Source organism: Muscardinus avellanarius (assembly GCF_963383645.1).
Source record: "Muscardinus avellanarius genome assembly, chromosome: 3".
Classification (NCBI taxonomy): domain Eukaryota; kingdom Metazoa; phylum Chordata; class Mammalia; order Rodentia; family Gliridae; genus Muscardinus; species Muscardinus avellanarius.
Genome location: NC_137788.1, coordinates 35,261,723 through 35,273,678, shown reverse-complemented (window position 1 = coordinate 35,273,678; position 11,956 = coordinate 35,261,723). Strand labels below are relative to the sequence as shown.

Here is an 11,956-nt window from a genome sequence, read left to right as displayed (position 1 = left end):
TCTTACACTCCCCTATCTGTGCTTTCATTTAAATTCTTTCTCTTGAAAAAAAAAAACAACAACCAGGAAAGGGATTATTTTCTGTTAACATGGGATTACTGCCTAAGGATGCCAACAGGATTTTCCTTTTATTAATCATATAGTAGTTTTAATACTGATGGTAAGTATGGAATGGAGATGTTCTAGCACCTCCCTGTTTGGGAGTAGGGAACGCTTTGACTTTATGCAGTGCCCAGCTAGATGATCTCAGAGTACTTGGCAGACAGCCAGGTCCTTGCAATTTGGAGGAGGGTTGACGGCCCATCCTCCCCTGAAGATGCACGGCCACCCTTTGAGCTTCCTCTTTCTGCAAGGTGGGGAAAAGACTCAGAGGTTAACATCGCATTGTACTTCTGACTATAATGAGACATGGGTACTGTATAAGGTTTTGTCTACTGGGCCAAAGCTGCTGCCAACCATTCCATGACACGTGGTTGGGTTGGGCTATTTCAGTAACCTCATGGAAGAACATTGACAGTCCATCTTTGCCTTTCCTACATCAAATCCAGCTGCTCCTGGCTTTCATTATGTAACTCTGTGTTTCCTTTGCCTTCTCTTCCACCTTCCCATCCATACTCTATATCTCGCTTCTTTTCAGTTACCCCTAAATCAGCTATAGCATGGGCTGTGGGGAACAGGAAGGCCCATTAATGTGCTCAGGGCTGGTACCAGTGCCCCATGATATTGCCCCAGAGCTGTATGAAGAATGGTGTTCTCGCTCCCCCTGTGAATGGTGATGGTCAGAACCATTCGGCATGCTTCAGCCCTAACTTTCCTAGGTCTGGCAGTTCTTCCATGATTGCCAGCAGTTCCCTTCTTATCAGGCCAAGTATTTTTTACAGGTTAACAGCCAGGACAATAGAGAGCTGGCATGGCTCTAACAGCCAAGCATAAGCCGGGCCTCAGGGTCAGGTGTGCAGTGACCGGGTGGTTGTACTCACTTCCATCCTGTTAGAAGTGTACCTTCAGCACCAGTGTCTTCAGTCCACAGCAGGAGTGTGCCTTCAGTGCCAGCGTCCCCATGCCACAACAGCCATTCTCCTGTGTCTTCCCTGGCTTTCTGCCTAAGCTTGTTCCCCAGTTCTATCAATTCAGCCTCAGTGTAATCTGTCCTGGAGATAAGTGTGTGCAGGTCAGGAGGGGCCAGGTTCTTGGCATCCACCCCCGTCAGCATGGCCTATCTGTCTCTGCCTTTTGACCGATTGGGGCACGGGCACTTCAGTGAGCCCATCCCGGTCCTCATCCTCTCCTTCTGAGGTGTTGGATCCACAGGGTCCCATGCATGAGGATTCCAGGCCTTCTGAGTAACCACAGTCTTTGCTCTACCTTTTGGTGAACATTTACCTTTTAGTTTAGCAAAGCAGCAGGCTAGAGTTTGTGCATTTTTATCAGTGCTCCTCACAGGAGCAAGTAATTCATCAGTAGTCCCTGCTTGAACATGAGGCATGCTCCGGCCTGCAGCTCTGCCCGCCTTGCTGCCCGCAAGCTGCGGGGTCTCCCCACAGCTGCTGCCATCTTAAATAGGTTTTTCTGTAGACCATATTATCCACCTCTAAGCCACAATGTTTCCCCTGCTTCCTGAGTGTTTGGGGGCATCGCCATACTCATGCTGTGTCCCCCAAGGCATCCATAATATCGAGCGCCTCCCCCTGTGTAGAAGGAAACATACTTCCGCCCACAAACATACTTCCCTTTCTTAACTGCTGTTGTCTCAACACCCCGGGGGGTTCTTTGGCCACCCAGGCTCGCCAGTTGTCACATCCACAGCCCAGTTGTGCTAGGGCAGTGGGGTAGGTTGCAGAGAGGACAAAGTGCACAGAGACAGCATGGGAGACAGTTTATTGGGGAAAGCTTACTAAAGATGGGTCTGCGCCAAGAAGAGTTCAGTGGTCACAGGCTAAAGAGATACCATCTCCATCCCTTTTGATGGCTTTGCCAACAGTGCCTCCTGTTCCTCTGGTGTATTGTCCATTGGTGGCCCGCTTTCAAGTGACACACGTCCTTTCCACAGTGCCCTCAGTTCCACACCCGTCCCCACTCGGGTTTTATATGTTGGGCTGCAGAAGCAGTGACAGTGGCCTGCTTAGCCTGCCTGTGTGACCAGCATCCCCAGTAGCAACTGTCCTGGTGTGCATGCAAGAAAGCTGCCTACAGATAACTAACACCCTTGCTCCCGCTGTGCATAAGAGAAAGCCAGTGGCCTTCAAGACAGTATGTACCTGGACTTCTGGCTCAGCCTTGCTCTCACTGTTCCCTTGACTCAGCTAGGTTCTAGGGACTAGAAAGAACCTTCAGGGACATGGGTCCCCAGCTCCTCCCAGCCCTCCTGATGCCTGCCGCCCCACTCTCAGGTTCAGGTCAGGGAGACTGCCCCACCATCAATCCCGAACTCTTAGTCCTCTTGCGTCTCTCTGCTCCTCTCTGACGGGTTTTCTCTGCAGGTGTGGCTGGGCCGGCCTCACGCCTCGCCCTCCCAGCCCTGCCCGAGCTTTGGGAGCCTGGGTGTCTTCACACGCTGCCGGCCTCCAGCCGCAGCAAACATTATGATTATTGCTGCCATTTGCCAGGCCTCTGCCCGGCACTTGACAGCATTATCTAGTTAGCACTCCCACCTGCCTGGTGAGGTTGCTGTCACTATCTGCCTTTTACGGCGGGCCTTGCCACCTGAGAGATGAAGTGGTGCGCCCAAAGGTCACTGCAGTGAGAGGGAGGGACAGGAACCCTGTTCCACCTCACTCTGGGGAGCCTGGGCAGCTGTCCTTGACCCTCACACCCCACCCGTCCCACCCTACCCTAGTGCTGGCGTCAATGCTGCAGCCCCCAAAGGTCAGAGAGGCAACTTCCCATCCCAGATGTTGGCAATAAAGATGTTAGGAGGGCACTGCCCCTGCTTCCCAGCCTGGTGATGTTCCTGGAGAGGCAGGTTCTGTGGTTGGGTTCACGAGAGAGTGCCTAGGCTGTGTGACTGAGCAGACCTGTGCTCATGCACCAACAGCCGGTTCTGTCCTGCAGCCTGAGGGATCGTGAAGGGCCTGGTGTTTCTGTGTGCACATACCAGCACACAGGATGCAGCTCCTTGCTCGAATTCTGTGGCTTATTGGCCTCGTTCACCTTTTTCAGATCCCATGTTCTAGGAGACGCCTGCCTGGGGCCAGGAGGGGTTCCCGGGCTCTGATGGAGTCAGGCCCTGCAGGTCTGATGTACATTCTTCCTGCTTCGCATCATGATACTGACTGTTGTCGCTTCTCCTCACTCCGTCCCTTTGCACAGCGTCACGGCTCTGTGCCTGCTCCTGTCCCTGCAGCTCCTACGCTGGCCCATCCCAGGCTTCCTTGCCTTGCAGAAGCCGGTCCCATGTTTCACTCAGTGGAACAAATGCACATTCAGGAGTCTTAAAGTCATAGAATTCCACGTAGGCAGCACACTGCCCTCCCTGTGCCTCGATGTCCCCGGCTATCCAATAGGTGCTGTACTGCTAAGTGTCATTGGAAAGCTAGGTGGAAACCAGACGCCGGCACGCAGGACATCCCCAGATGATCTTCCCTGCCAGCCTCCCGTTCCTCCCCACGCTGCAGTGGCCAGGTGACTCTCGCCCCACCATCCTTCCCTCCCAGAGGCCTGCCTTCCCTTCCTGTCTAACAGTGCTCTCAGCCCCACTGCCATGGTGGTCTTTCCAAATCACACCTCTATTATGGTGTGGTCTTGTGGTTTCCCGCCATCACTAGGGTGGGGACAGTTGCCCAGGCCCTGGGTTTAAAGCCTCCCTCTGGATGCTGCCGTGGACCTGTGGCAGCCCAAGCCAGCTTCCTTCCCCTGTGTGCCTCCCACACGCAGATCTTCCCATCCATCAAGGCTTGCTCTGACTTGGCTGCCAAGGGCCCTGTAGCCCTGCCTCCTTTCATAGCCCCAGCATGTCCCCGCAGAGACACATGGAGTCCTGGCCCACGTCCTCTCCTCCATTCAGCCCTCCTGAAAGTGTATCCCCGAGGCTGAGGCCCGGGCTGGGGTGGGGAGGCGGCTGCAATAGTACTCAATAGGAGCAGATGGAGAATGGAAGGCTGTCCCCTCCTCCTGGCCAGGCCACAGGGGGTAGACACCGCTGGACAAACAGCCAGATACACCCTTGTCTACTCCCCAGCTGCCCTGGGAGCATCAAGGGAAGAGCCGACCCACCTGGGCCTGGGGGAGGGGAGGGCCCCTCCACACCAGCCTGGTCCTGCCTGCCACAGGCTGCACGCCCTCTCAGTCACCCACTATCTCTATGATGCAGACAGTCTCTGAGAACCTGGGTTTCCTCCTCTGTAAAATGGCACCCTGACCTACCTTCATAGAGCTGGAGGGACCAACCAGCCCCTCCTTCCTTCCTTTTCCTTCCCTGGAAGGGAGGCAGAGATGGGAGTGTGGCAGTAGGAACCCAGTGCAGATAATGTTATTGGACTGAATAGAAGTTCCTATTTTTCTTTGGAATTTGAGAGAACCAGATTTCCTTCCAGCATGTATAGGTCTGCTGAGTCCACCTGGCAATGAAGCTGGAAAATGGCGCCTGCCTTTGCTTGTGTATATAGCTATGCTCTCTGTTGGCCAGGTACTGTACCAGCAGCTGTGTGTGTACCTTTGGAGAAAAATCAGTTTCTTAACTGATTTCTCTGAGCTTTGGTTTACTCATCTATAAAATGGGCTCATAACAGTTATTTTCTCATATATTCCCAGAACTATTAGGAGGTTTACATCATTCTATCGTAATGTGTACCTCAGGCAGTTCTGAATTCCATAAGAACCAGAGACTATTACACCCTTTAAAACACATTTACAGGGTTTAAAGGTGAAGCTGAGAAATGGACCACACCCTTCTCAAGGTCACCCAGCTCAGGACTGGAGCCTGCAGGCCCCCGCCTGGGCAGTGCCAGGCCTTCCCCCTGGCACCAGTGTGGGCCTCTGGGGCTGTGGGGCAGTGGCGCTGGGCCTGGGAGGGCTAAGCTTTACCAGACCCAACTTCATTGGGCACATGGGAACCATGGCAAGGTCACTCAAGCACACACTTAACCTCTTGGCCAAGGGGAGAGGCATCAGCCTCTTCCTAGAGCCCCAGGCTGCCCCAACAGTGGGCAGAGACCCTGCTTCCCGCAGCGGGTTGAGAAGCGAGCCTGGTCTCCCCAGCTCTCAAGCTCAGAGCCTGGCACAAGGACTTATGTTAGCTCCACAGGCCTCAGGGGCCCCACCGAATACTAGGCCTTACTTAGCAAGGGGGGCCTCTGCACCGCCTCTGCTTGTAGCAGCTCACAGTCTGGTGAGATGCATGATGGGAAGGGTGTAGAAGGCTGTGGAGCCCATTGGATAAAACCGTAGCCCTGGCTTGCTGGGGTTGGTTAGATAGAAAGGTTTTCTAGAAAATTAGAAATGTGTAGTGGAGCTATTACTGCCACCAATTCTCAAGTGCAGAAACTGAGGCTCAGAAAGGTCACATGGCTTATACGTGGTGGAGCTGGATTCTGATCCGGGGGGATTGACTCCACAGTCTCAGCTCTGGCCTCCAGATTTGGCTACTACTACCTGGTCCCTCTTGGGAAATCATTTGGGATCAGCAGGGGCCTGATCACAGTGACCTGAATGCCAGGCAAGGTGGTGGTAGGGAACAGAGGGGGCATGGAGAAGCCCGGAGGAGCAAGAGTTTGCCAGAAGAGGTGGTTTTGGGGCGTGAGGAGCCCAGACAGGTTCAGAGATTACCTCCTGCCCATACAGAAAGTATGTGGGTTGCTGGGACTGAGGCTCATGACTCGGGGTGGTGAGGTTCCAGAGAGCTTGGAGTTCTGGAGGACCCCCAAATCCAGCAGCTTTCATGTCCCCCAGAGAGGAGGGAGGGCCTGAACTCACAGGTGGGGTCAGGCTGGGTCGGGAGCTGGGGGCAAGAGAAGAGCTGCTTCCCATTTCCCAGAGCAGACACCAGAGGTAGGGCAGGACCCAGAAGGCCAAGGCCTGGGAGCCACTTCCTCTTTCCCACTGTGTGAAGTGACGTCACACCTGCAACCCCCAGCCCCTCCATCCCCACTTTGCACTGGGTGAGCCGCGCCCAGGGGCCTGGGAGAAAGAGGCAGCTGGAACTATAGGCTTCTCCCCTAGCCCAGCCCTGCCCCATCCTTAAACCCAAACCAAATCCCAGAGTAGTTTGAGCCTCACAGTAATCCCAGACCCAACCCCTATCGTAAACCCAACCCAGCCACACCAACTTCACCTGCAAACTCAGCCCCAGCCCTGGCCCTGCCAGGAGTCCTGACCCCACCCAAACCAACCTTCACCTCAGGCCAGCCCTCGCCCTGCCACTACTCCACACCTAACCCTAGCCCTTCCCCATCGCCATCCTAGCCCTGGCCCCACTCCAGACTCCAAGAATTCCGACCCCAGTTTGAATGAATGCCCATACCCAGCTGCTGCAGCAATCTCCCTAACTCAGCCCCAGGACCAGCCCTCACCTAAGGCTAAGCTTTCTTAACATCGCTCAGATCCTCCCAGAACCACCTGGGCTGCAGGCCTGTGCCCCCAGCGCTCTCCCAGGCCAGTCCCCATCAGGCCTACCCTTCCCCAAACAGCCCTCCCCCCCAGCCCTGCACCTGTCCCTAACCTAGCCCAGCCTCACACCCCCTGCATTCAGCCAACTGAGGCCGCTACAAACTTGATAAACTGCACATGTAGACCTCTGCAGGCACACATGAACATGTACACACACATACCTCCCCATGCACACAAAGGCACTTAAGCTTACGTGTACACACACACACACAAACACACACACACACACACACATTCTCAAAGCATAGAGACATACACACCTTGGCACGTACACATAAACGTATAGACATACAGTGTATATACACACATCCAAGCATACACATATATACTCACACCTCAGTGTGTATGCACACACCTCCAAATGCACAGACATACACACACATCGACAGAGGAGCCCAGCCTAGCTCTGAGGACAGTGCTGGAGGTGGACCCCATGTCCTGCCCGTCCCGGGGCCCCTTTGTGGTTCCCTCCTGTGCCTCCCTCCAGCCTCTCCGTCAGTCTGCGCCACCCCCTTCCTGGAGCTGTGGGCGACTGCCCAGCTTTGTGGAGGACCAAGGGCCTCCCTTTTTCCTGTGCTCCCCACAGGCCACACACTGAACACACTGCCAGCATGTTGGTCCCAACAGGGTCAGATTGGATTGGAGGGAAGAGCACCGGAGTTACCCAGGAGGACTGCATTCAAGGATGCTCTGAGGCAGCAGGACAGGCGGCGTGGCGGGCTGGCACAGGCTGGGGCGCAAGACGGGTGTGTGGGGCACGAGCTGCCGCTGATAAACATGGAACCCAGGCATCGGTTGACTGAGCATCTTTTTTTTAAATTTTTTTTTATTGGCCGGGCGTGGTGGCGCACGCTTGTAATCCCCACACTTGGGAGGCAGAGACAGGAGGATCGCGCAGGTTCGAAGCCAGCCGCGCGTGCTGGCTTAGGAGACCCTGTTTCCAAATAAAAATGTAAAAATAGGTCTGGGAGTGTAGCCCGGAGATAGAAGGGCTTCCAGGAACCCCAGTACCACCAAAAAAAAAAAAAAAAAATTATTGAAAGTAAATGTTATACATTTAATCTGTATTTGGTGCCCCCCGCCCCCCCCCCGTTTTCCCTCCCCCCTTCCCGACAATTAATAACCAGGCTAACCTTGCTATATTTGTACTTTTACACCTATTTGGAAGTAGCCCCTCAGCAATCAAGTTCAGCCTCCTTCCTCTTAGCTTTCCATTCAGACTTTGCTGAGATTTCCCCTCCATTATCTGGAATCCCTCTGGTATCCCCAATGCTCACTAGTTTGGGTATATTAGAGGAAACATATGTCCGATCTCTTTCTGTGTTTGGCTGATCTCACTTAACATAATGCTTTCCAGCACTTTCCATCTTCTTACAAATAACATGATTTTGTTCTTTATAGCTGAATAGAATTCCATTGTGTGTATTTCCCATAATTTTGCAAACCATTCATCTGTTGATGGAGATCTAGGTTGGTTCCATATTTTGGCTATTACAAATTGTACTGCTATGAACATAGGTATATGCATATGTTGCTGTAGTTCTCTGTTTTCAACCCCTTTGGGAAAATACCCAGGAGTGGTAAAGCTGGATCATATGGTGGATCTATTCCCAGTTTTCTAAGGAATCTCCACGCAGATCTCCATAGTGGTTGAACTAGTTTGCACTCCCACCAACAGTGTAAAAGAGTTCCTCTTTCCCCACATCCTCACCAGCATTTGTTGTTGTTTGATTTCTTTATGCTTGCCAATCTGGCTGGGGTTAGATGGAATCTCAGCGTAGTTTTGATTTGCATCTCCCTGAGGGCCAGTGATGAAGAACATCTTTTCATGAATCTATTGGCCATTTGTATCTCTTCTTTTGTAAAGTGTCTATTCAATTTGATTGCCCATTTCTTGATTGGGTTGTTTGTTTTGCTAGTGTAGAGTCTTTTGAGCTCTTTGTAAATTCTGGATATTAGCCCCCTATTGGAGTGGTGACTGGTAAAGATCTTCTCCCATCCTGTAGGCTTCCTCTTTAGGTTCATGATGATTTCCTTTGACGAGAAGCTTTTTAGTTTGATGCTATCCCACTTGTTAATTCTTGCTTTAATGACTGAGCATCTTTAAGGATGCATTTAGTTCTGAAACCGTCACACCTACCCCACAAGGTAGGTATTTGTATTGGTCCCTGCAGAAGACACAGGAACAGTGAAATTCAGAAAAGAGAAAACATCTGCCCAGGTCAGACACATGCAAGTGGGGCAGTCGATGGGCTTCAGAGGCAGGCCTGGGAGCGGAAGAGCTGAGTCCCTCCCTGAAGTCACAGCAGCCAAGCCTGGGTATCTGCTGTGTTCTGCAGCCACAGCTCTGTCATCTCAGTCATCATGTCCCCACCTCACCCTCCCCAGGCTGACACATTTCCCTCAATATTGCAGGCCTATCTCACCTGCTGGCTGTCCCACATGTAACACCCTCTGTGCAAAAGGACCTTCCGCCTCAGAAGAGACTCCCCATCCTCCAGGCCTAAGCGCTGTCCAAGTCAGTAGGAAACCCTCCCCCAGTGACTGCCCTGCTCTGGGGGGGCCCCTCCATGTCCCCAGCACAGCCCCTAGGCCCCACCAGAACCACCCTGCTTTGATGTCATTGTCTGGGCCTCCCTCCCCAAGGTCTGCAGGCCCCACCCCAGCGCATGGCCTGACCCAACCCAGTTGTGGGTCAAAGTGGTGCCCAGGGAAGGGCAGGGGCTCTGCCAGGCTTGGGGCTGATCTCTTATCTCCCAGGGCTGCCTTGAGCCTTATCTGATAAGGCCTGACAGGCAGCAGATGAGCCGCTGACAAAGGCTGCGGGGTTACTCAATAACCCCGACCTCTTTAAAAGCCGCACAGGTTCCCAGCACCCAGAACCAGCTGCTCCTCTCTTGGGCACCGCTGCCATGAACACCTTCCTGCTCTCCTCGCTGTGCCTCCTCGGAGCCTGGGCCGCCCTGGTGGGAGGGGTCACTGTGCAGGTAAACCATGTCCCTGCCTGCCCCTGCTGTGGTCTTTGGGACTGGAGTGGCAGTGTGTGTGTGTGTGTGTGTGTGTGTGTGTGTGTGTGTGTGTGTGTTTGTGTGGCTTGCACATTCTCCAGCGCCTCTTCTCAGTCCTGCCAGCCACACACACACTCCTTTCCCTTTAAACCTGGAACAAATGAACCTAGGTAGGAGAGAAATCGCTGGGAAAGGTGAGTGATTGAGAACCTGCCAGTAACCAGCATCCTCTTGTGCCCCCCTGGGTCCCTGGAATTGCATGGAATCTTAGAGGTGCAGGTGGATGGGTGATGGGTGTGCCACACCAGCACAGCCCGGGCTGGCGCCCAGCAGGTGTCCTGCTCACTATGAGAGGCTCCTGGAAGCCTGTGTGTGTGTGTGTGTGTGTGTGTGTGTTACTGGGGATGGAACCCAAAGGCATTCTACCTCTGAGCAACACCCCCAGCCCTATTTTATATCCTTTATTTTGAAACAGGGTCTCACTGAGTTGCAGAGGGCCTCACTAAGTAGCTGAGGCTGCCAACTAACCACAATCCTTGGGTCTCAGCCTCCCAAATGCTAGCATTACAAGTGTGGGCCACCATGCCCGCTCCTCCCCCCACTTTGTACTGGGGATTTAATCCAGGAACATTCTCCCTCTGGGCTACACTCTCACACTCCCAGCCCTTTTTATTTTGAAACAGAGTCTCTTTACGTGGCTGAGGCTGGCCTCCCAACTTGTGATCTTGTCTCAGCCTGCGAGGTACTGGAGTTAATTACATGGGAGCACCATCACGCCCAGCCCCTGGAGGCCTTTTATTGCTTCTGGGAGGTAAGGGCTCTGTGATCAGTCACAGGGCTTTCAGGCAGGGAGAATGACATCCTGGGCAAGGCCATGTAGAGTCTGGATGCCTGGGTCCTCGCCTCTGCATCTTCCCCTAAATATTAACACTCTGGCTCCTCCTCACTGTCCCCCCCACATCCATTTCTTCCATTTTTCATATAGCAGCACACAGAACCTCAGGCATCCAGGATGTCTGGGTCACAGAGCAGGCGCCCAAGGGAGCGTCTCCTCCTAGGCATAGTATAGCTTATGTGCTACCAGCTGGGCCCGCAGGGCTGGGGCACACCAGGAAGCAGGCTGCAGCCTGGCCTCACGCTCTGGCTGTCTCTCTCAGGATGGAGACCTCTCCTTTCCTCTGGAGTCAGTCAAGAAGCTGAAAGACCTCCGGGAGTTCCTGGAGCCCAAGATCGCGAGTCTCAAGAAGCTTGCGCCCGCGCTTGACGAGCCTGTGGCTCCTGTGCTCTGCAGCCACGCAGAGTTCCCGGAAGAACTCCGGCCTCTCTGCCAGGAGCCAGATGGCGAGCAGATCCTGCAGAGGCTAGGTGAGAGGCCTGCTCCTGGAAGGGTGGCCGGAGAATTCTCTGATTGGTGGCGTTGAGGAAACAGTGTGTTCCGATTGGTGGGATATGGAGGAAGGCTTGGCTCTGATTGGTGGGTCCGTTGAACACACTGCTTCCATTATTTTTAAGTTGCAATGGGGGTGTCTTAGGAGGGTTTTTGCTGGGACAGAGGGGTTTGGTACATAGCACTGCCCTCATCATCTGGTCTATACGGCATCTCCTTGCGGGGTAGAAGCTCAGCTCTGATTGGTTGGCTTGAATGGTCCCTTGAATGTCTGCTGGCAGAAAGCCCAGTAGAGTTTGGAAAAGAAAGGCTGGGTTGGCCTCTCCTGGGACTGGGTAGGGGCTGTCCCAACTCTGGTTAAAGGGAGGTGCGGCAGGGGGGTTTGGGGGAGTGGAAGCTCTTCTCACCAGGCCCCACATCTCTGTCCAGAGACCATCGCTCAGGACCCGACCACTTGTGAGATCTGTGCCTACGCTGCCTGTACCGGATGTTAGGGCAGTACCGCGCGCTCGCTGCCTTCTTCCCCTCCCAAAGGGAAGCCCTGCCTTCTGCTGGAAGGGCAGCCTGCGGTACTCCACACCTAGCAGCTCAACCAACCCTGCCCCAGATGAGGGCTGTGGGGTGAGGAGCCTACACCCAGGGAGGCGCTGGGAGCCTGGAGGCCCTGCCCGCAGGCTTCCCCAAATCTATGCCCACACTCAGCCAATAAACCAGATTCCTGAGTCCTTCCAGCGTTGCTTTCATTCCTTCCTGGATCCCTCAGTCCAACACCATCCAGCTTTGCACGTGCCCGACCTGCCCTGGGAAACTCGGAGATTAGTGTGCACAGTGGATTCTCCCCACTGAGCTACCTGCCACCACACACAGGACCCGAATCCTAGACCAGGAGGGAGAGACTTCTGCTGTGCTTCCCACCTTCTGGGGGCCCAAAGTCACTAAGCCACCTCTGAGCACAGGC

General features: G+C 53.9%; 1 protein-coding gene across 1 annotated transcript; it reads left to right on the top strand.

Annotated features, from left to right (window-relative positions):
* Positions 1 to 9,515: 9,515 nt before the first annotated feature.
* Positions 9,516 to 11,492, top strand: GUCA2A (guanylate cyclase activator 2A; the record flags this gene model as incomplete). Its single annotated transcript, XM_080692860.1, has 3 exons — positions 9,516 to 9,590; positions 10,769 to 10,976; positions 11,428 to 11,492. 3 exons carry the CDS (start codon positions 9,516 to 9,518, stop codon positions 11,490 to 11,492), a joined length of 348 nt encoding a protein of 115 aa, XP_080548986.1.
* Between the last annotated feature and the right edge of the window lie 464 nt (positions 11,493 to 11,956).